General features: G+C 39.9%; 2 protein-coding genes and 3 long non-coding RNA genes across 7 annotated transcripts; 2 read left to right on the top strand and 3 right to left on the bottom strand.

Annotated features, from left to right (window-relative positions):
• Positions 1–751: 751 nt before the first annotated feature.
• LOC149650777 (glutamine synthetase 2, cytoplasmic-like) lies at positions 752–2235 on the top strand. Its single transcript, XM_089847386.1, has 5 exons — positions 752–933; positions 1018–1179; positions 1296–1570; positions 1639–1838; positions 1903–2235. The coding sequence occupies exons 1-5, from the start codon at positions 759–761 to the stop codon at positions 2186–2188; spliced, it is 1098 nt and encodes a 365-aa protein (XP_089703512.1). The 5' UTR covers positions 752–758; the 3' UTR covers positions 2189–2235.
• On the bottom strand, positions 2096–3007 carry LOC149650776 (uncharacterized). The gene is made up of 3 exons (XR_016370956.1): positions 2892–3007; positions 2770–2803; positions 2096–2298 (listed from the first exon to the last, which is right to left on the bottom strand). It is a non-coding gene; the product is annotated as an uncharacterized LOC149650776 (long non-coding RNA).
• LOC149650773 (ATP-binding cassette sub-family A member 2-like) lies at positions 2847–23136 on the bottom strand. Of its 3 annotated transcripts, none has more exons than XM_089847379.1 (44): positions 22968–23136; positions 22328–22508; positions 22134–22227; positions 21460–21571; positions 21100–21379; positions 20715–21029; positions 20158–20253; positions 19984–20085; positions 19850–19912; positions 19617–19793; positions 19406–19529; positions 19091–19341; positions 18511–18772; positions 18154–18430; positions 17720–17834; positions 17471–17661; positions 17250–17400; positions 16354–16558; positions 16106–16285; positions 15971–16041; positions 15662–15903; positions 14812–14892; positions 14554–14750; positions 14288–14476; positions 13683–13931; positions 13298–13627; positions 12686–12986; positions 9401–9693; positions 9120–9315; positions 8936–9041; positions 8739–8850; positions 8602–8662; positions 8347–8521; positions 8143–8258; positions 7901–8048; positions 6691–6814; positions 6329–6597; positions 5464–5535; positions 5273–5379; positions 5061–5202; positions 4865–4999; positions 4354–4788; positions 3830–4032; positions 2847–3638 (listed from the first exon to the last, which is right to left on the bottom strand). In XM_089847379.1, the coding sequence occupies exons 2-44, from the start codon at positions 22391–22393 to the stop codon at positions 3629–3631; spliced, it is 7425 nt and encodes a 2474-aa protein (XP_089703505.1). In that variant the 5' UTR covers positions 22394–22508; positions 22968–23136; the 3' UTR covers positions 2847–3628. The 3 variants fall into 3 exon arrangements, with proteins under 3 accessions (XP_089703505.1, XP_089703504.1, XP_089703506.1); XM_089847378.1 differs by having other exon boundaries at positions 3844–4032; XM_089847380.1 differs by lacking the exons at positions 20158–20253; positions 20715–21029; positions 21100–21379; ... (2 more) ...; positions 22328–22508; positions 22968–23136 and having other exon boundaries at positions 2847–4032; positions 19979–20022.
• On the bottom strand, positions 9764–12483 carry LOC149650775 (uncharacterized). The gene is made up of 2 exons (XR_016370957.1): positions 11864–12483; positions 9764–10776 (listed from the first exon to the last, which is right to left on the bottom strand). It is a non-coding gene; the product is annotated as an uncharacterized LOC149650775 (long non-coding RNA).
• Positions 22488–23053, top strand: LOC149650774 (uncharacterized). The gene is made up of 2 exons (XR_016370959.1): positions 22488–22710; positions 22806–23053. It is a non-coding gene; the product is annotated as an uncharacterized LOC149650774 (long non-coding RNA).
• Positions 23137–23436: the final 300 nt, after the last annotated feature.

Here is a 23436-nt window from a genome sequence, read left to right as displayed (position 1 = left end):
AACTCAGCGGGGAGTCTAAGTTCCTATAATGGGGGAATACCCCAGAAGCAGGTGCAACCTTCAATGGAATTTACAACGAGACACAAAGAGGCCGACTATAGTTCCTATAGGCCTAACAGGGGAATACCCCAGGACCGGGTGCGACCTTCAATGGAATGTACTACAAGACACAAAGAGGCCGACTATACTTCCTAATATTTAAACAATGCGGAAAATAATTCTTATCTCTTTTGGCCTATTTTTGACCTACGGAATGTGTGCTTTCCAGGGAAGATGCTGTACAGGCGCTAAACATAACATTTTAGTTTTTAATTAATATCTCACTTATTTCTTGACCGATTTGGACCAAATTTGTTTTAATTTGAAGATCTGAATCTCCTCTAACCGAATATGAGTCCTAATCATATTTTTAAACATAAAATCACATAGATAAAATTAAATTACTAACTCCCAACTTATCATGTAACAATACATGTTCAATTTGATGTTCACTGGAAATCTGAGACTCTTAATTTGGGGGTAAAAAAGATGGCAGCCCCTTAATTAAAAAATGTCCTGGTCCCTTTGCTGTTAATCCATCTATAAGTGCATAAGCAAATAATAATGTCATTAATCATTACACGAACTCTTATGATAAAACGAGATTATTTTTATCTTTACCGCCGCATTGCATCTTAAGTGGTTCAATCACAACGGCCCTATACATTAATATAATATAAAATCATTAAGTACTATAGAATTAGAACGTTCGGTTCAAGATGTCTCTCGGCGTTACCACACCGTACCTTTTAAACAAACAAACTTTGTCAAAATATCAAGCATTGTTACAACCTGAAACTAAAATTCAATGTACTTTCGTTTGGATTGATGGGACAGGTGAAAACCTGCGATCTAAATGCAGGACTCTACCTTTCATACCGAAAAACATTGAAGGTGAGCCTATAGTTGCAAATGGTTACTTTGTTCTAATTTTACCTCCAAATCACCGCGTACTTTGATCATATATGGTTTATTTAGATCTACCAATCATAGAATTTTGCGGATCAGGAACGTTTCAGGGTCTCGGCAATCTTGCTGATCGATTTGCCCGTCCGATCGCAATCTATAATGACCCTTTCAGTGGCGGAAATAATAAGTTAGTTCTTTGCGAAGTGTACAGTAATGATGGCACAGTTCATGGTAAGCGTTTTAATCTAAATACCTGCATAAACCGTTCTTGGGTTATTACCATCGTGCCAAGAAGCATGCACCGCTGGAATGTTTCTTACTATGTTTACTACCCTTATTATATTTAGAAAGCAACCATCGACGGTCATGCGCTGAGGCCATGGAGAAATGCAAAGATCAGGAACCGTGGTTCGGTATCGAACAAGAATATAGTCTTTTAGACCGGGATAACCATCCCTTTAGTTGGCCAAAGAATGGGTTCCCTGGACCCCAAGGACCTTATTATTGCGGTGTTGGTGCCAATAAGGTTTACGGACGTGACATAGTTGAGGCCCATTATCGAGCCTGTCTCTACGCGGGTATCAACATCTACGGTACTAACGCCGAAGTCATGCCATCTCAGGTACGACTATTACCATATCCCTTTGGTAAGTGACCCAACTCCTAAGAGAACTGTTTGGAATTTAATAGTGGGAGTTCCAAATCGGACCGTGCGAGGGAGTGACCATTGGTGACGATTTATGGATGGCCCGTTTTATCTTGCACCGTGTCGCTGAAGACTTTGGCGTACTTATCTCTTTCGACCCTAAACCAATCCCTGGAAATTGGAATGGTGCTGGTGCGCACACCAACTTCAGTACAAAGGCCATGAGAGATGAAAATGGTCTGATGTAAGACGCTTGATTCGATCTCTCCATTCTCAAATATAATTATCTAATTTTCCTTTGTTCTCAGTGAAATCGAAAAGGCTGTTCAGCTTTTGTCGCTGCGTCACGACACCCATATTCGAGCTTATGACCCCAAACAGGGTAAGGACAACGCTCGCCGTTTGACAGGAGCTCACGAAACCTCGAGTATCCATGATTTCTCGGCTGGAGTTGCAAATCGTGGGGCTAGCATTCGAATTCCACGTCAAGTTGCCGAAGAACGCAAGGGATACTTGGAAGATCGTCGACCATCTTCCAATTGCGATCCTTACAGCGTCGCGGACATAATTGTCAGAACTGTTTGTCTGAGCTAAACTAGATTTTATCAGATGTTACAATTACAATTAAATTTGATTTTAATTCAAGCATTGTTTATTTTTTGGAATAAACTTGACAATCGTCTTATGAGATCCATTATGTCTGTCTGTCCCGCGATAAAATACGCAATTACAAATGCGCAACATCGGCAATTTTCTAAAGGGATGTACAATGCGTTGTAAAGACGCGTGTCAAGAACTATATTTTGATATTGTAGTGATACAATTTTCTGTAGTAGTGATTGGGCAATGTCACGTGACTGTAAGCATCAAATAGAGTAATTTCTTTCCCATATACGGCAACGTCATAACCCTCTATCTCTTACCTTAGTGATATCCCCCCTCCCCTTCCCTTCCGGGGGCAAATAGTATTCTCTAGTACAAAGTTGCCCCTAACGTAGGGGATACACAGTTCACTCCCCCTCTCAACCGAAATTACTCTATAGCATGGGTGACGTCACACTAAGGCTTCTATTTGATGGAAGAAAATTTTGATATAGGCCCCACCCCTATATAACGTATTGTACATCCCTTCAATATAATAATATTTTATTAAATAAAATTTAGGGTGGTCTTACGAGATCCATTGTTCCTGTCTGTCTGTCCAGTGTCCTACAAGAAACGGTACGTTAATTAGGACACAAAATATACTTAATTTAATTACTATCAGGATTTGTTTTTATTGTAGTAGGAAACATACTAAGCCATAAAAGGTAGTAAGTAGTACAATATCATTTAAACACTGGTGAACAACCATTAATTGGAGAAAATGCTGTTGAAGGAGAGGAGAGAAGGCAACGTTCATTTGTAGGAGAGACCACCATGGTCAGGTGACTAGAGTAGAGTCTAGAGATCTTGGAGGAAATATATGTTGTAGCGCAGCTCATTTAATTGTTATTAAAAACAACATTAACATTTAATGAATGAGACGAGTTAAAAACTTGAGCACTTTCTTTTGGTTTTTTTATATATGTATATATATATAAATATTGTTCTGTTGTTGTTTACCGTACGTAGTTTAGTTAGTATTTAGGGTTAAGGGCAAGAGTTCAAAGTTCAACTTTTACGACGAATCGCGCTTCTTTTTTTTTCTGTTTATCGCGAAAGAAAGTTTCTTAGTTTCTTCAAAGGCAATAACGCAATATATAAAATATATTATTATTATTATTATTATTATTATTATTATTACTAATTCATTATCAGTTAAGTTAAAAAATGTATCAAAAATTATGATACTAAAAATTTAGGTAAAGATAAAAAAAACAAAAAACAAAAAAAAAAAAAAAAAAACAATCACGAAATTCGAAAATAAAAATTAACAAATACTAATTCGGCGATTTCTTTGTTAATTAATTGTTATTAAAAAAATTATTCATTCATTATTCTGGAGTATTTATTTAATTGTCTTTCAACACGGAACTTCTGCGTTGAAAAATGCTAATCGACTCTAAAAATATCGTCAATTTCAAAAAAAAAAAAGAAAATATCGATAGTTAAACGATTTTTTTAACCCTGTCCCACATCGTTTATTTTAATTTTAATTTAATTTAATTTAAGTGCATAATTAATTTAAAAAAAAAAAGGGGGAAGGGGATCGAGCGTTGTTCACGACACTAGGGTGCAGGTGGTGATACTAACCTAACGTTTCTCACCTGCGACCTTGATATTTCAACCTCAAGATCGTCATCTAGTTCATCTTCCAATATTTCATCTTCGGCGATACAATTTTCTTTCGCTAGACCTAAATTACGTAACTGCTGTTGCTGTTGCCCACCTGTGACGCAAACTCCGTTACTTTCACCGCTCATATCAGATTGCTGTTTCACAAAATTGATGAAAACCTACGAGAAATTAACACGTATTTTTATAATTAAAATTCCCCCCCCCGAATTAATTAATTAGCCTTATTCCTGATCAGCGCCACCTACCCATAGCGGCGACTTTGAGAACTACTGTAAGCGGCAAGCCAACCAGATGTCGCTAAAATCTGGTGACGTCATTTTTGGTAAGACCCGAGAGTGCCAGTCAGTGACGTCACCAGATTTTAGCGACATCTGATTGGCTTACCGCTTACAGTAGTTCTCAAAGTCGCCGCTATGGGTAGGTGGCGCTGATCAGGAATAAGACCGCTAATTAAGAATGACGGGTTAATATTTAATTACGTTATCGAGGGTATTTTGACAAACGGAATACTCCTCAATGGGCAAATCATGTAAGGCTGTTTCCATTTTAGAGAAGACGTAGGCCAATGAAAAGGATCCCGATTTAAGCTCGTATTGAAGAAGGTTATAGTGTCTTTCCTTCAACATTGCATCGGGAAAGGTGAATTTGAACCATTTTTGAACGACGCCTTGTTTATCTTCGTTTGTTCGTAATGTTATGCAATATCCCTCCCCGAATCGATTTTTCAAATGTTGTATCGATCCCATACATTTGAAGTTACCATTAACCATTATAGCTAATCTCGTACACAAAGCTTCGCATTCCTCCATACTATGCGAGGTTAATATTACGGCGCGTCCGCTTTTAACTAATTCCAATATTAAATCCCATAAAAAGCGTCTGGTGTAGGGATCCATACCAGTTGTGGGTTCGTCCTGCAACGGGAAGTGTCGAAACTTCACCATTTTCGCGGTTTATCAAGGTTATAGGTCAAATTTGGTCTATAATTACCAAATAAATGACAGGAGGTGACCCGAGAAGGGCAATAGCTGTCGATAACTTTCGTTTATTCCCCCCACTGTATGTTCCCGAAGGTCGATCGGCGTAGCTAACGAGGTCTAATTTTTTTAGAGCCCATTCTACAACCTATTAATTAATAATATAATAATTGGACATTTTGATTTGACAAAAATAATGTCGCAATTACTTTCTTCTCTTCTTTTCGAGGGATTCCTCGAAATCTAGCGTAAAGGGTTAAATGTTCGGTAGCGGTCAGCTCGTCATAAAGAGCGTCAAATTGAGGACAGTACCCGATATATCGCTGAACATTTTGTAAATCTCGTTGAACGCTAATATAATAATTAAATTGATAAATATTTGCCCCAATTTTATAACTATAACTATATTAATAGTTAATACCTATATCCGTTTAGATAGGCGTCACCCGCCGTGACATCCATATCTCCCGTTAACATTTTAAATGTGGTTGATTTTCCAGCGCCATTTACTCCCAATAAGCCTAAACACTGAATTAATTAAGCGAGAATATTACACGGATTAAAATTAGGAATTAAGGGTTTCGCGGAAATATCAATAGGAATGGTTCTTACCTCGCCTTCAGGCACACCTAGACATAATCTATTGACCGCTAACTGTTTTCCAAGTTTTCTCGTTTGATAAACCTATTCCGAAAAAGGGTTTTTCGCATTTAGATCTAGTCCAAGTCGAGCTGGGGCTAATCATTTGTGGAGTACAGCAATATTACGCGAAGTTTACGCGGGGTATAAGAATATTACGCGAAGTTTACGCGTGGTATAAGAATATTACGCGAGGTACAGCAATATTACCCGAAATGTACGCGAGGTACAGCAATATTACCTGAAATATACGCGAGGTACAGCAATATTACCCGAAATATACGCGAGGTACAGCAATATTACCCGAAATATACGCGAGGTACAGCAATATTTCGCGATGTATGCGCGGAGTACAGCAATATTACGCGATGTATGCGCGGAGTACAGCAATATTACGCGATGTATGCGCGGAGTACAGCAATATTACGCGACTTATACGTGGAGTACAGCAATATTACGCGACTTATACGTGGAGTACAGCAATATTACGCGACTTATACGTGGAGTACAGCAATATTACGCGACTTATACGCGGAGTACATCAAAATAACTATAAACAACAGCGGAATACGTCAAAATAACTCAAATCAACAGCGGAATACGTCAAAATAACTCAAATCAACAGCGGAATACGTCAAAATAACTCAAATCACCAGCGGAATACATCAAAATAATTCGAAAGAAAAACGGAATCCATCAAAATTACGCGAAACAAAAGTGAAATACATCAAAATATACGCAAGTTACATCAAAAAATACCCTGATTGCGCAAAGATTACGCAATAATTTCAGATTACGCGAAGTGATGAGGCCCTCAAAAAACAAAATGGAAACCTACCTTAGTTAGATTTACAATCTTAAGAACGTCACTATCGGCGCCTCCATTCAAAACTCGGCATCTTTCGGCGGAAACATCCTCATCTTCGAACTTGGTAGTATTAGGAAAATCCGCGCTGTTAGCTTCGGGATCTCTCTTCGGTTTGCGAAAAAATTTGAATTCGCAGAGCAGAGTTAAAATGAAAAATGCTAAACCCGATATAGCCATAGCTACTAATTTTCTAGTAACTAAATTCCACTCGAAAGGCGACTGCATTTTTTCGTATTGGCCTAAAACGCAAAACACGTACGGAAAAGGAAACGCAATTAGGACCACCATGCACGGGGAAGCGGAACAATATTATATATATTTGTTCATTTTACCCGTTTTAAAAAGAAAGTAGTTTTGATATTCGTTAAAGGCAATGTCCATGAGTCCTCGACCCAAGCAATAATTGGGGAACATCAGAAATATTGATTTTAAGATGCCATGAACTTGACCCAAATACTGAAAATATTTCATATTTTCAAATAAGGTCCCGTTTAGGAAGGGCTATTGGACGGTGGACCACACCGACTGGGCTCCTCAATAAGGTCCCGTTTGGGAAGGGCCATTGGACGGTGGACCACACCGACTGGGCTCAATAAGGTCCCGTTTGGGAAGGGTCATTGTACGGTGGACCACACCGATTGGGCTCCTCAATAAGGTCCCGTTTAGGAAGGGCTATTGGACGGTGGACCACACCGACTGGGCTCCTCAATAAGGTCCCGTTTGGGAAGGTCATTGGACGGTGGACCACACCGACTGGGCTCCTCAATAAGGTCCCGTTTGGGAAGGTCATTGGACGGTGGACTACACCGACTGGGCTCCTCAATAAGGTCCCGTTTGGGAAGGTCATTGGACGGTGGACCACACCGACTGGGCTCAATAAGGTCCCGTTTGAGAAGGTCATTGGACGGTGGACCACACCGACTGGGCTCCTCAATAAGGTCCCGTTTGGGAAGGTCATTGGACGGTGGACCACACCGACTGGGCTCAATAAGGTCCCGTTTGGGAAGGTCATTGGACGGTGGACTACACCGACTGGGCTCCTCAATAAGGTCCCGTTTGGGAAGGTCATTGGACGGTGGACCACACCGACTGGGCTCAATAAGGTCCCGTTTGGGAAGGTCATTGGACGGTGGACCACACCGACTGGGCTCAATAAGGTCCCGTTTGGGAAGGTCATTGGACGGTGGACCACACCGACTGGGCTCCTCAATAAGATCCCGTTTAGGAATGTCACGTGGACGGTGGACCACACCGACCGGGCTCAACAAGGTCCCTTTTGGGAAGGGCCATTGGACGGTGAACCACACCGACTGGGCTCAATAAGGTCCCGTTTGGGAAGGGTCATTGGACGGTAAACCACACTGACTGGGCTCAATAAGGTCCCGTTTGGGACGGTGGACCACACCGACTGGGCTCAATAAGGTCCCGGTTGGGAAGGTGGACCACACCGACTGGGCTCCTCAATAAGGTCCCGTTCTTGAAGGTCACATGGACGGTGGACCACACCGACTGATGTCGTCAATAAAAACAACAAAAACTTACGGCATTTTCCGAAAAGACTTCCAACAGAAAGCTGGTAACGATGCAAGTTATCCCGACAAAGAGATTAATAACTATAAGAAAAATATAAGCGGAACTGGGCTCCTTGAATAAAAATGACACTGGGTACATAACGGGCGTAATAGACCACCTACACCAATCAAAAACGTACGTCCAATTAAATTAGTCTTTACCTACGCCTAAATAAATTAATATAAATATAAATTTTTTCTTATTTTCCTTACCCATAGACTAGAAATAAGGAAACTACAGCCGGGAAATTTTTATGGCTGGCGTAAGCTGGTATATCAAAAATGAGTAAAATAAGGACGCAACAAGTGGCTGGTACCACGTAAGAACACTAAAAAATTAATAATTAATATTTAAAATTAATTAAATCGACTTAATTAATTAATTAAATCGACTTAATTAATTAATTAATTAATTACCATGTCCCAAAAATAGTTTGAAACCCAATAAATAACGGCGTTAACGCCACTGACAAACTGTAAATGTTTGGCTTTGGTGTAACGCTCGTAGACTAGAAATAATACGAAACTAGCTGGCACAAAAGACATAGCGACGATGATAAATATGGCAATTAATACGTCAGTGCCTTGTAAACTAATTAACAAAATAATTAGTGTTAATTATACCATACGTAATGCAACGCGGAATGGTAAATAAATATATGAACGGAATACATTTGATCTCGTGATAGCATGTACAAGGTATCCGTCATTGGATGGTTTATCACAGTAATGCCTGAAGAACAAACAAACAAACAAACAAATAAACATCGTGTAAGATTTTTTTAATTGAGTTAAAAAATAATAATTACCATATGCTGATGGATTCCCCTTTTTCTCAGGTAAATTTGCCCTCAATATGGCGTTATTCATGCTATTAATATACGCGGGCATACTATGGAACCCTTTATTGTTAAACCAAACCTAAAAGAAAGGGCGCGTGGTGGTTTAATTTAAACGGAAATTAAATTTAATTGAATTAAAATTAATTATTTATAGTTATACGTACCTTTGCTATATTTCTAACAGCGACTTTTCTAAATAAAGGCGGAGCCTCTTTGCCAAAATTAACGGGGACGTAGTCTTGAACTAAACCAAATGAAAAGGCTCCGTATCTATTAAATTTTAATTACTTAAATTAATTAATTAATTAATTCGCTTAGGGAGGCGTTAATTCTATCCAAGGATTTTACCTCCGAAGACGAAATTTGTCAGTTGTATATAAGTAATAATCGTGTTCATTTTGTCCACTAATGTCCAGTAAACTATCACCGGTAATTACTTTAAAGAAGGGTGGATCTTTATATCCGTAAGCCTGACAAACGTAACCGGTTTTATCATCGGAACAATGGCACAATGGGTAAAATCTTTCCGTACTATTTGTAGTTTCTTAATTTTAATTTTAATTGAGATTAATAAAGAGTAATTAAGTTATTGGCCTAAATCTAAATATGAACTAAAGTTAATTACTTACCCGGATAAACTGGCCACGTATTATTATTGGTAAGTTTTTTATCTAAAGGGCTGACAGTTGGAATGGTCGGAACAAAATTTTCTAAACGCGGAAGTCCATGAACGAAGACACTTTGACACATTGGTTCAAAGTATTCGGAAAGTTGATCAAAATTTCTATCAGAGAAGTTAACTTTATCATTATCAAATGGATTGAAAGCCGATTTTAAGACGCAAGTAGCACCAACACCCGAAGGCATTTTTAAAGTTCGGATAAGTCGATGCGAATCGGCGTTGTTCGAATGACGTTCATTGCTACGAAAATTGTAACCGATTTGCTGTCAAAGCTAGGTTACAGAGTGAAACAATGAGCTCAAAACCAGAATACTATATATTTGAACTCTTTTATTAGGTTCTTGGGTTAGTACTTGTTACAGAATATAATTGATTAAATAAATAACAAAATAATTGATAATGCTAATTACAATGATATTGATAGGATGGGTAGTGAGAGCGCCAGACTAGAGGTGTGCCTTTAGGAGGTAGCTATAGAAAGCAACACTTACTAGGGTTAAGTAGAGCCAGTTGAGTTCCGTCTTTAGGCCTACTGAAGTGATGGCACGAACAGAGAGAGTTAACGTGCGAGAACTAGTCATTACGGACTTGATCACTGGATTGCCTCGTAGAAGGTCAATCTACCCTACATCTAAACAGGTCTTAGCTTAGATGGTGAATACGGCCTAAGGCCTACCGCACTAGCTAACTAACTCCCTACTAACACCAACAACTATCCTGGATAGACTGCCACTCTATCCGGATACTATCATAATGACTTATGAGACAGACTGCCTAACAGACTGCACTAAGATGATACTGTACACTGACTGTAAAGCACAGCTGACCTGACTTTATATAGCCCTAGCAATAGGCCTGGCTCAATATAGGGGGCGCTCACCAAAGGTGCAATATGAGACGCCACCTAGTGTTCACCTAATCTATTGTGAGGTTAAAAAGTCTTCATATAAAAAACTTAAGATTAGAGATCAAAGGGAGCCGGACATAAGCTTAGCTAAGTGTGATTGTGAAGGCTCAGTAGCGCATCCGCTACATTCCCCCACACGTTAAAAAGGGACACTCCTAGGCTGGCATCTTACAAAATATGAATGTCGTAATTGGTTAAGGTGGTTGAGCAACTTGGCTTGGCACCTCAGCGTTCCACTCCAGACTAGATCGTGATGGTCTGGATTCTGATTCCGGATGATAGTCGCCAGATATCGTTGAAGAAGAGGTATATGCATAATGAATGGAGTATGCTCCTCTGTGCAGGTCCTCAGACGTTATCTCTGGTAACGCTGGTATGGTCCAAGCAAGAACATACGCTTTATGGGTGGGCAGAAACTGTCCATCCAAAGACAGCAACGTTGCTTTCAACCTTCTGAGACTCTAATACAGTTTACTCAGAAATATAGACGTTAATTGAAGGAATTAATAGCTATCTCTACTAAAGGTGTAGTTCCATGAGATGTAAAAGGAACATATAAACCGAAGTAGGAGATAAGCCTATAATCTAATTGAATTAGGATAAGTACTAGCTATAGCTAAGTACTAGTAAGTTTAAAGTGGTTAAGTATTTGCAGACTCAACTGAACTACCTTAATATAAAGTAGGGTTAGTCATGACTCATAAACCTAGTTCTTGCGAAAGCTACAAAGGAAACACTCTCTAACAGTGATATGTATATTAGGAGTAAGCCTTTGTGTAGACGCATTGTAAGTGGGGTTTATCGAAATGAAAGGACTAACCGTTTAAGGGATAATCAGTCATGGGAATGATATAGTAAAGATTCCTACAGTAATGATTAAACTGTAAACTAATTGGGACAAGCAGGACACATGCCTTGCAAGCCTGATCCTAACTAGTTCCATACTACGGATAGCACGTAATGCGGGAAATAAATTAATAATAATTACTTCTTGTCTCCGTGTAGATGTTGGTAGAACAAGATTAGGCCTAACCACTGTAATAGTGATGGCAGTTAACATTACGTTCTGAATCCTACCATTCATGTAAACATGACGGATAATTAGGCTTAACAAACGGAAAGCGCTTGAAGCCTTGGCCAAATTAATAGAAAATAATAAATTTTAAATAACTAAAATAACTAAGGGCCTAACAGAAACACCATGTATTTGGTGGTCAAATTAAACTAACTGGGCCCTGGTAGATACGCCAATTATTTCCCCCTGTAACCGATTTGCTGTCAAAGCTAGGTTACAGAGTGAAACAATGAGCTCAAAACCAGAATACTATATATTTGAACTCTTTTATTAGGTTCTTGGGTTAGTACTTGTTACAGAATATAATTGATTAAATAAATAACAAAATAATTGATAATGCTAATTACAATGATATTGATAGGATGGGTAGTGAGAGCGCCAGACTAGAGGTGTGCCTTTAGGAGGTAGCTATAGAAAGCAACACTTACTAGGGTTAAGTAGAGCCAGTTGAGTTCCGTCTTTAGGCCTACTGAAGTGATGGCACGAACAGAGAGAGTTAACGTGCGAGAACTAGTCATTACGGACTTGATCACTGGATTGCCTCGTAGAAGGTCAATCTACCCTACATCTAAACAGGTCTTAGCTTAGATGGTGAATACGGCCTAAGGCCTACCGCACTAGCTAACTAACTCCCTACTAACACCAACAACTATCCTGGATAGACTGCCACTCTATCCGGATACTATCATAATGACTTATGAGACAGACTGCCTAACAGACTGCACTAAGATGATACTGTACACTGACTGTAAAGCACAGCTGACCTGACTTTATATAGCCCTAGCAATAGGCCTGGCTCAATATAGGGGGCGCTCACCAAAGGTGCAATATGAGACGCCACCTAGTGTTCACCTAATCTATTGTGAGGTTAAAAAGTCTTCATATAAAAAACTTAAGATTAGAGATCAAAGGGAGCCGGACATAAGCTTAGCTAAGTGTGATTGTGAAGGCTCAGTAGCGCATCCGCTACAAAATATTAATTTTTAATTTTAATTAAGTAAAGGTTGGGTAAAAATAATTGTTTAATTGGCCATATGTCTAATCAGCGCCACTAGCGGATGGTCTGAAAACTACTCCCATAGAGACTACGTATATTTAAGCGGGTTTGCAGAATTTCCGCCAGGTGGCTCGAACGCCGCGCCATCTGACGGAAATTCTGCAAACCCGCTTAAATATACCTAGACTCTATGGGAGTAGTTCTCAGACCATCCGCTAGTGGCGCTGATTAGACATATGGCCAATTAACTAACCTGGGGGTACGAAGGTCTTGATAGTTATTAGAAAAGGGTATAACGTTTCCTTCCGGTTGGGTGTAATTGTAATATTGAGACGGACTTAGAATTAAAGGCGGGAGATCTTCGATTTTTGGAGCCGTTAAAGCTACAGACATGGCGATACTAACGAAAAACGCCGGTAGAAGTATTTGAGAGAATAATCCCTTCCAATTTCTCCGCGTACAATAATATCGTTTCATCAGAATAGCCGAAAATTGTTGTAGCAATAGCAGATTCCCTTCTACTCTATAAGAACCCGCTTTCTCGAGTTGCTCGACTAAATAATCGTCATACAAAGTTCTCGTTTTATTCGCGCGATAATCTTAAATTAGCCTTATTCCTGATCAGCGCCACCTACCCATAGCGGCGACTTTGAGAACTACTGTAAACGGCAAGCCAATCAGATGTCGCTAAAATCTGGTGACGTCATTTTTGGTAAGACCCCGAGAGTGCCGTCACTGACGTCCCCAGGTTTTAGCGACATCTAATTGGCTTGCCGATTACAGTAGTTCGCAAAGTCGCCGCTATGGGTAGGTGGCGCTGATCAGGGATAAGGCTAATTACCCGAAACAATTAAGACGTACTTACTTATCTGGGAAATATTTCCATCTTGAGAATGTACTTTCGATTGCGTATCCTCAGTGGATGAACAGCTTTGATTGGCGCTGTCCTGATCTACGTCAACCAAGATTCCATCCGAGGTATTACGATGTTCCCAAATATGAATAGTTTCGCTTTTTCCCATCTCATTAAGTTGTACGTCACCCATTTCTCTAACGTATTCCCCTTCGACCATCGTTTCGACCGACCGGTCATCCAAAAGTATGGATTTGTCATTTTTCTTTACTTTAATCCTACTTTTTATCGTTGGAAATTTCTCGATTTTTAAAGGACTAGACGAACGACTCGAACTGGTTCCTAATAACGTACACAAGTTGAATTAACCGACGGAAAAGCTGACGACTAAACTTACTTTCCGAGTCCTGGTTTGTTTCGGCGACTTTAAGGAAGACTTCTTCCAAAGTCGTGTTTTTAATTCCGTAACTTATAATCCCTAATTGATCTGAATTACTTTCGAGAGCCGTAAACAGTTTCTCGTAACTTCCCTTACGTAACTCGGACAATGGTAGAATGTAATGTAATTCGTGTTTACTTTCGGATACTAAATAAGCCGTGCTAACGTGGCTGGTTATAAACTTTGTAACAATCTCTTCTTCGCATTCTAAATTTAGTAAATCGCGCGATATTCGTTCATAGTTTCATTACTTGTTCGTAATTAGCCTTATTCCTGATCAGCGCCATCTACCCATAGCGGTGACTTTGAGAACTACTGTAAGCGGCAAGCCAATCAGATGTCGCTAAAATCTGGTGACGTCATTTTTGGTAAGACCCGAGAGTGCCAGTCAGTGACGTCACCAGATTTTAGCGACATCTGATTGGCTTGCCGCTTACAGTAGTTCTCAAAGTCGCCGCTATGGGTAGGTGGCGCTGATCAGGAATAAGGCTAATTCGCGACGGACTAAGGTTGCCCCCAAAATGGCTACGTGGCTTCAACAAAAGAGTATAGGCGACACTTACCTCTGACGCCATCATTCTTGCCATTAACGGGTTTCTTTACAACGTATAAATGATATCCTTCTCCTAAATTATTCTTTAAAAATAGCGAGGATCCGCAACAACGTAACTGTCCGTGTGATATGATCGCTATTCTATCCCCTAATATATCAGCTTCGTCCATATGATGAGTTGACAACAATATTGTGCGCCCTACCCGCCAATTACACGATATAATTACAATTACAATTACCTAAGACTAAGAGACATCGCGGCGCGTACTATCTTACCTCGCTTGTATTTGAGAATCAAATCCCAAATAGCTCTTCTGGAGTATGGATCGACACCCGCGGTTGGTTCGTCCAAAATCACGACTTGAGAGCCAGCAACGAACGCTATGGCTACGGATAACTTTCTTTTCATTCCACCCGATAAGTAATTAACTTTACTATGTCTTTTTAATGGCAAATTTAAGTCTTCAATCATTCTGTTTGCAAACATTGAAATTTAAGCCAAGGGGGACTAAAATAATTCTATTTTGAATTTACTTTTCAACTTGTGACGCGATTGTTTTCTGAGGTAAACCCTTCAGTCTAGCGTAGAACCATAAATGCTCCTCAACTGATAACCTAAATATTTAATTAAGCAATTTTAATCTTAAAAGGATTGACGACGAAACCTAATTACGACGTCGTCCCGTTGCGCGAGACACCTAGTTACCACGTCGTCCCGTTACGCGAGAGACACCTAGTTACCACGTCGTCCCGTTACGCGAGAGACACCTAATTACGACGTCGTCCCGTTACGCGAGAGACACCTAATTACGACTTCGTCTCGTTACGCGAGAGACACCTAATTACGACGTCGTCCCGTTACGCGCGAGACACCTAATTACGACGTCGTCCCGTTACGCGAGAGACACCTAATTACGACGTCGTCCCGTTACGCGAGAGACACCTAATTACGACGTCGTCCCGTTACGCGAGAGACACCTAATTACGACGTCGTCCCGTTACGCGAGAGACACCTAATTACGACGTCGTCCCGTTACGCGAGAGACACCTAATTACGACGTCGTCCCGTTACGCGAGAGACACCTAATTACGACGTCGTCCCGTTACGCGAGAGACACCTAATTACGACTTCGTCCCGTTACGCGAGAGACACCTAATTACGACGTCGTCCCGTTACGCGAGAGACACCTAATTACGACGTCGTCCCGTTACGCGAGAGACACCTAATTACGACGTCGTCCCGTTACGCGAGAGACACCTAATTACGACGTCGTCCCGTTACGCGAGAGACACCTAATTACGACGTCGTCCCGTTACGCGAGAGACACCTAATTACGACGTCGTCCCGTTACGCGAGAGACTGGAGCAAAAGTCAGGTACTTACTCTTCAAATAATACATTATGCTGAGGACACATTCCCATGCTCTGTCTAATGATATCCATATCTGTCCGAATATCGTGACCATATATTGTGGCGAAACCGGATGAAGGCGGGAACAATCCAGTTAGTATGGACATTGTTGTTGTTTTCCCGGCGCCATTATGACCCAAAAATGACGTTATTTGACCTTCGTATAGATTTATACTTAACCTATTAACAGCCAACTTTCGACCAGTTTTGTAAACCTAACATAAAAAAAACCCAACAACTTTTGTTTGCTTGATTCCAAGAACATTCCCGATCGCGTCATACCTTAACTAAGTTATCAATGCAAACACCAAGAGGTAGATGCGATGGATCGCTCTCAAAATACCGAGCGTCATCTAAAAGCGATTGAGGTAATTAGCCCGAGTAATTTCCAGACGAACTATAAAGACATCAAAATACCAGCTCTGTTTCCCATTGCGCAAGACTGATCGTCTTCGATAACCGAAAGACCTTTACGACGTATCATTTTCCAACATTTTCCGATACAACCGCAGCTTTTCTCAGTCTTAGTAGTGTTTATTCCGAGCCAATAGCTTTTAGTGAAAGGGAAATACCACGGTTTTGGCAACCCATACGCGCCTAAATGAATAAGCCTAACGTTGAACATCCATTTCATTCGTACATTCATTTAGAACCGTTTAAATTACCTGGATGGACATTTTCTATGTACCAAACCAGTACCGAATACAAAAATGTATCGGTAACCATCATAACAGCTACATTCTGAAGGCTAAATTCGTCATCCTCAACGGGTGACTTGGCCATGTTCGACCATTGAACTCCTACCCCCACTTCTTCGTAAAAGGCAAAGTACTTGGCTCCAAGACCAAAGGCAGTTGTGGATAAGAGACACTGAGTGGTACAAACCATTGCAATCAAACCCCCCGTCACCATTTTGACACATGTTTTACAATAAAAACTAAATTCGGAATACTAATTTACATCACATTTTTCAAAAATATAGGCAATTAGATAGGCTTATGGTGTATATCGAACGCGCACGGCAACCGGCCATGATGCGCACGTCAACCACCCAAGACGGGCACGTCAACCGCCCAAGGCGCGCACGTCAACCGGTCATGACGCGCACGTCAACCGCCCAAGACCAAGACGCGCACGTCAACCGCCCAAGACCAAGACGGGCACGTCAACCGCCCAAGACCAAGACGGGCACGTCAACCGCCCAAGACCAAGACGGGCACGTCAACCGCCCAAGACCAAGACGGGCACGTCAACCGCCCAAGACCAAGACGGGCACGTCAACCGCCCAAGACGGGCTCGTCAACCGGCTAAGACGCGCTCGTCAACCGGCTAAGACGCGCTCGTCAAACCTCCCAAGACGGGCACGTCAAACCTCCCAAGACGGGCACGTCAAACCTCCCAAGACGGGCACGTCAAACCTCCCAAGACGGGCACGTCAAACCATCGAAAGAGCACGTCGTACATATCAAAGGCTCACGACAAATGTATTGAACGGGCATTTTACAGAAAATTTACCCCCTATTGTCGCCTATTCCGTTTCAAGGAGTAATTAAAATCTTACTGCCAAACTCTTGAGCCACGCTGGGATATGATCATGCGCAGCTTCTTCACGCACGGCGATATACATATAAGGAACGTAAGTTAGGAAATAAATGATGCCGGCGCACGCGGCTGCTAGCTTGGCTTTCGAGTAGAGACTACTCACTAGGAACCTTAAGAAAAAGTGATTGAGACTGTACCACTTACACTTCCGCTTCTTCGGTAACCTTACAATAAACTTACGAAAATGATATGTTTGCAACCACAAATATTTCTAGCATAAAAAATATGACTAGCGGGTTGCTGTAAGTCAAAACCCGACCGTATTTTAAAATCGCCGTTAATATTCCCGCTGTGACGGTCATTTGGGTGAAACTAGCGATGAACCAGGCCAACCAATGAACGGCGTTGTTCATACCCATCGTTTTCATCACCTAAAATGTTCATAAACACGGATGACCATCGCGTGTTTAACAATACGACAGTAATTACTTCTTTAAGTCGCTGTTCTTTCTCGTATACTATATTTTGCACTAACATAGCGACGGAATAAACCCACGATATCGCCATACAAAGTGGCATTACGTGTTCAATCATAAATAAGAACCTTAATTAAACATTAATTAATTAATTAAAGACTCGAGAAAGATTAATTAGCGTAGCTTATTCCTGATCAGCGCCACCTACCCATAGCGGCGACTTTGAGAACTACTGTAAGCGGCAAGCCAATCAGATGTCGCTAAAATCTGGTGACGTCACTGACTGGCACTCTCGGTGGGGGTCTTACCAAAAATGACGTCGCACCAGATTTTAGCGACATCTGATTGGCTTGCCGCTTACAGTAGTTCTCAAAGTCACCGCTATGGGTAGATGGCGCTGATCAGGAATAAGACCGCTAATTAAAAGGAGGCAAAGAATTAACTTACTGATCCTGTAGGTAACAAGGATACGGGAACTGATGAATGTAACTACCGGGTTCAGTTACGTCTTTCTCAACGTAAAGATTAATCATGGCTCTTTCTAATATGTCTTGAATCCAGACAAATCCAAATTGATAATACTGATATCCCCAATTTCTAGGACCAGGAAACCAAAATCTTTTACGGACCAAATTAGTCGTCGAAGTGAACGAAGCGTTTTGTCTTATTTTGTATATCATGTGATTTGGTAATGAGCCATTTTCGTTCATATCAAATATGACGCCTGTTATTTTATTAAAAAGCTAGTTGTTTAACACGCTGTGGTCATTTTAACGGTCACTCTGAAAGAACGAATTAACTTACTGGCCAGAACGGTGATGTTATCGTTATAAGCTCGTTCTTTAAAATAAGATATCAAATCTTCTTCCGTTCCAAAACCCCTAAAGACGTTTAAACTTAAACCCGACATCAATGAAATCCAACTGCAAGCGGCGTTATCAATCAGATCCAACTGATTTAGGAACGTTTCTTTATCGGCTATTATCGAACCCTTGACAAATTCGTTTAATTCCGAACTAGTACTTAACCGCCATAAAATAGGTTGTTGCTTCAAATTTTGTTGAATCTTCGTATCGTAATTAAGAGTATTAAAATAATTATCGTTAACAGTGAGGGAGGAATTAATTAAGATTAACTTAATTAATTAGCCTTATTCCTGATCAGCGCCATCTACCCATAGCGGTGACTTTGAGAACTACTGTAAGCGGCAAGCCAATCAGATGTCGCTAAAATCTGGTGACGTCATTTTTGGTAAGACCCGAGAGTGCCAGTCAGTGACGTCACCAGATTTTAGCGACATCTGATTGGCTTGCCGTTTACAGTAGTTCTCAAAGTCGCCGCTATGGGTAGGTGGCGCTGATCAGGAATAAGGCTAATTAAGTACCTGTCGCAAAACTGCCAAGGAATGATCTGTGTTATTTAAAGAAAGGAATTCGCGGATTTCTTGAGACACATTCAGCATTGTTTTAGCGTATTGAGTTATCGTGTCCAAAAGTTCGAAGGTTTTATTGGCTTCCGCTATAATTCTATCAGCGTCTGTGTTATTTGGGCTATAAAGAACTTTGGGGTTGCTGTAAAGAACGTGAACTAATAGACCCATCTGTTCTTGTTGATTTTTGGACATTCCAAGTTCGTCTAAAAATTGTTTTAATTATTTTCGTCGGTAATTAAATATTAATATTAAACTACCCAAGCTAACCCAAATTGATTTCACTTCCGTCTTTCGGTAAACTTTGCGAAGATTTAATCTCCTTTCCACAAATGGTTCGTTGCATTCCAAGCCAGATACGAAGTAAGCCATACTGCGGGTTTCTTTTTGATTGCTGCGTCAAGCAATTAAGCAATTAACCAATTAACGAGTTTTATTAATTGTAAAATTATTTATTTATTTCAGAGAGAGGTTGCGCTACTTTAGGGGGTTCCTCAGTAGGTTGGGCTGTCGTGTCCGAATCTTTGGTAACCGTTTCAGTTTCGTTAAAGTAGCTGCTGCTAGTCGCGTTTAAATCATCGCAAGCGTCTTGGGGAAGGGCCATAGCGAGCTCGCTCATTTTACGAAGAGTTGTTTCAAATTTTTGAAATTTTTCCAACTGCAACGATATATATTTTTACCACGCGTCAAGTTGACCAAGTTTTTACAACTCACGTCAGTAATCAATGCTTTGACGCGATTTCGGGCGATGGTTAAATTCCACTGATCAACTTTCAACTATACGATCGAAGAGTGGGAATTTAAATATTTATACCACCAGACTTTTAAATATATATGGACTACTTTACTGATTCTGAAAGTTTGCGAGTATCTAAATGTTTTTCAACTTCTTCCATAACTTTTAATTTCATCGTGTTGTTCATTTGACACAAATATTTCTGAACCTCTTCCTATAGGAGCAATTTTTGTAAATAAGATCCCGATGCTATGTGCCTGAATTAAAGGGGAGGGGCTTAACGAACCAATGTCTTTTCCTGCCCAGGTGCTTTTATAAGTTGCGTCAATCCCTTTTGCTCGCATATTAACGTGATCATTCCATCACCGGAAAACACCAAATCCTTCAAGAACGTTAAGATTTTTTTTTTTTTTCAAAACTCCTCCATACTCGTTAAATTTAAAGGCCGACTTCCATCGGAAAGAGTTCTAGCGAACTGAAAACCGAGCATCGAGACTAACAAGGGAGCGACCGTGCCGATTTTCGAATCCCCTCTGGGGTAAAAGATGGAAGGGTTCTAGCCAACTGAAAGCCGTGCAATGTGGTTCTAGCGAACTGAAGATACACAATAGAGAATTTCCTTCAGGTAAAAGCAAAAATTCGAGAGGAAATACATTTAAAAGGATTTCTATTGTTCATCTTCAATTCGCTAGAACCACATTGCACGGCTTTCAGTTAGAGAGAACCCTTCCAACTTTTGACCCAGCGGGGCTTCCAAAATCGGCACGGTCGCTTCATTGTTAGTATCCATGCTCGGTTTTCAGTTCGCTGGAAGTCGGCCTTTAACAATTATAAATTCAATACTTGAAGCTCTTTCGTTAGCTCGTGGGTATCTATAACGGGGGAAGGTTCGGATGATTGTGGGTTCAGAACCCAAAGTATCGTTTTCCGTAATAGTTTGCTACGACCGCGATGTTTCTCGACAAATTTTAAAACGGAAGCCAAATGCTTAAGAGAAGCGCCGTTGCTACTGATCCAATTGACAAATTCTTGATTGGAAGTTAAAATGTCAAGGGGGGGATTGGATAATGACGATGGCCTTAAATTCTTTGTGGCTATATCGCGCGCATTGACTCTTTGAACTTCGCGAGGTTTTGAACCAAATATTAGTTCGTAGACCTAATAAATAAGAAAGTATGGTAAGATCCTAAGGAAAATAATCTTCGCTCGCTACGAAGCTGAATTGCACCTTTTTGGTGTTAATTGTTGTGTTGAAAAATTGTCTAATTCCATTTTCGGGAAATGACATATTTGAAATTAAGAAATTTTCAAGCTCCTCGACGTTTATAAATACGGATGATGTAGGTATATCACCAGCGTTTAAAAACAGATCGTGAACCGCGACGGGATCTTCGACTAAAGATCGGTAAATGCTGGGTATTTGATCCATATCACTGGGCGTAAAGCCAGGTTTGAAAAAATTATGATGCTGCGACGCGTTGTTAAGTTTTTCAAGAAAATTTGTCACGCTATACAAGTTCAATAATAACCACTCAGAAATCATCGTATAGAAATGATTACTATTAAACAGATGTAAAATTAAATTTACGTATTGTTCTCAAAAGTTGAAAATCCGCTATCATTGTGATTGCTATTATCACAGAATGCTTGCATGACAGCAATTACACCGGCTGAAGGCAAAGGATACGCGGGGAATTTCGCTGTCAATGCCAATTTAATAAAAAATGTCAATTACAATGACATTTCTACCTTCTTACACTTAAAAAAGTCTGAGGAGGTAGAAACTACTTAAAAATTGGTATAGTACTCGTTAAGACGTACAACATAAGTTCATAAGGTATGTTCCCTATAAGTTTGTATTTGTAACTGGTTATTGAGAGCTTGACACGAATTGACGTAGAAAAAACGTCATAGATTCGAGGTAAAGCGACGTCTGGTGAGTGGTGAGGCGCTGTCAAAGGATTAGTACAGACTAACTAAATAGGAAGGTGGATTGCGAAACCGAGTGTATAGTCAAATCTGGCGTCGTTCTCGAACTAGTATAAGAAGTGTCCTACTTATATGGAACGTATCTTATAAACTTATGGTACAAAGATACGTCATAGAACGAATGCGGGTACTACGTTATAAATTTACAGCACAGTTCCATGGAAAATACATTTTTTAATTCAAAATTTTAAATTTATATATTTATAATTAGTTATATTATAAACAATGACGGTTGCTACCCCCTCAGGTTTTTTTTGTCACTAATGGACTTACACATTCCTAGAGGATTTGATGGCTGTTTTTTTCTAATTCCCAATAATATAAAAAATAAAACTAACGGTATAAATAGTTCGAACATCAAAACAAGCTGTTATATACAAAAAAAAAGAATTTTTAATTTATTTTGGTCTTAAAGATGTTAATTCTTGATTATAATCTTTAAACACTGAAAACAATAAATAATTTACCGGTTTCCGTTTTTTCAATGTAAAATTTTTCCATAATAGAAGCCTAAGTTGTAAGCAGAATCCCATATTTAATTCTCTCTTATTTTAACTAATATTCAATATGTTAAGTAGACGCGTTGATTAAAATTGCGTTAAAGTGGTGACGACACTGAAACCATCTCCCTTGTGTTGTTATCTTTACCTATATTGGTTTGGGAGTGGGATAAAAACTTCAAAAAATTGCCGATCCGTTGGAAACCCCTTATGTTCATTGATAAGATTGATAACAAAATTAACATTTCTCATATCTTTCATGATTGTTCTGAGCTTGATATTTTTTATATTAAAAATTAAAAAGGGTTCGTTTATTGTTGGTGACTTCCTCTCACCATTTTATAGTAAAGGTATTATATACTTTGTCATTATAGTGTACGGGTGACAAAGAATTTTTATGATAATGGACAATGACATAACAATAAACTAAGTTATATTTAACTAGATGGCAAACAAGAATTGGGAATATAATCAGATTAAGGAACAAAACAAAGGATAACGTAAGTGTAAACCATGGATTAACTAAACTAGACTGCTAGCTATTCATCGATTAATTAAATTAAATAAATATTTTAAGCCAACCACCAAATAATTTAAACGGACTTACCGAGAAAGTGACAGTTCATTTTACACTGTCGGAAACCCTAGGGTTTCCTTTTATTCACACAAATTCAAGCGATCATTACTTTCAAATTCTGCTAACGCTCTCGACGACTTCACTCAACATCAGCTGGATATTTTTCGCAAAAATTTTACAATTGATTTCTATGCCCCGTCTCTCCCTTGTCAACTATCGGGTTTGGCTTCACCCAAAATACGCCGATAACTATAGAAAATAACTGTCCGTAGTATTCTTCCACCATGATAATCCGAAGACTAATGTGAAATAGTGATATTTATACTTCCCCAACTTGTAAACGCAACTTTTCATTGGATAACGATGAGCAAGGGGGTGGAGCTTAGAACTGAAGTTGGTGTCGATGAACTTTGAACCAAAATGGACTCCATAGTAGCGTATGAGTGACATACGAAATTGAATAGAAGGCCGGGAGTGTGGCGCACTCCTGTAAGCCAAG

Source organism: Phalangium opilio, unplaced genomic scaffold (genome assembly GCF_054372755.1).
Source record: "Phalangium opilio isolate 3A_F unplaced genomic scaffold, DU_Popi_V2 ptg000082l_1, whole genome shotgun sequence".
Lineage (NCBI taxonomy): Eukaryota > Metazoa > Arthropoda > Arachnida > Opiliones > Phalangiidae > Phalangium > Phalangium opilio.
This window is presented reverse-complemented; position numbering and strand designations above follow the sequence as displayed.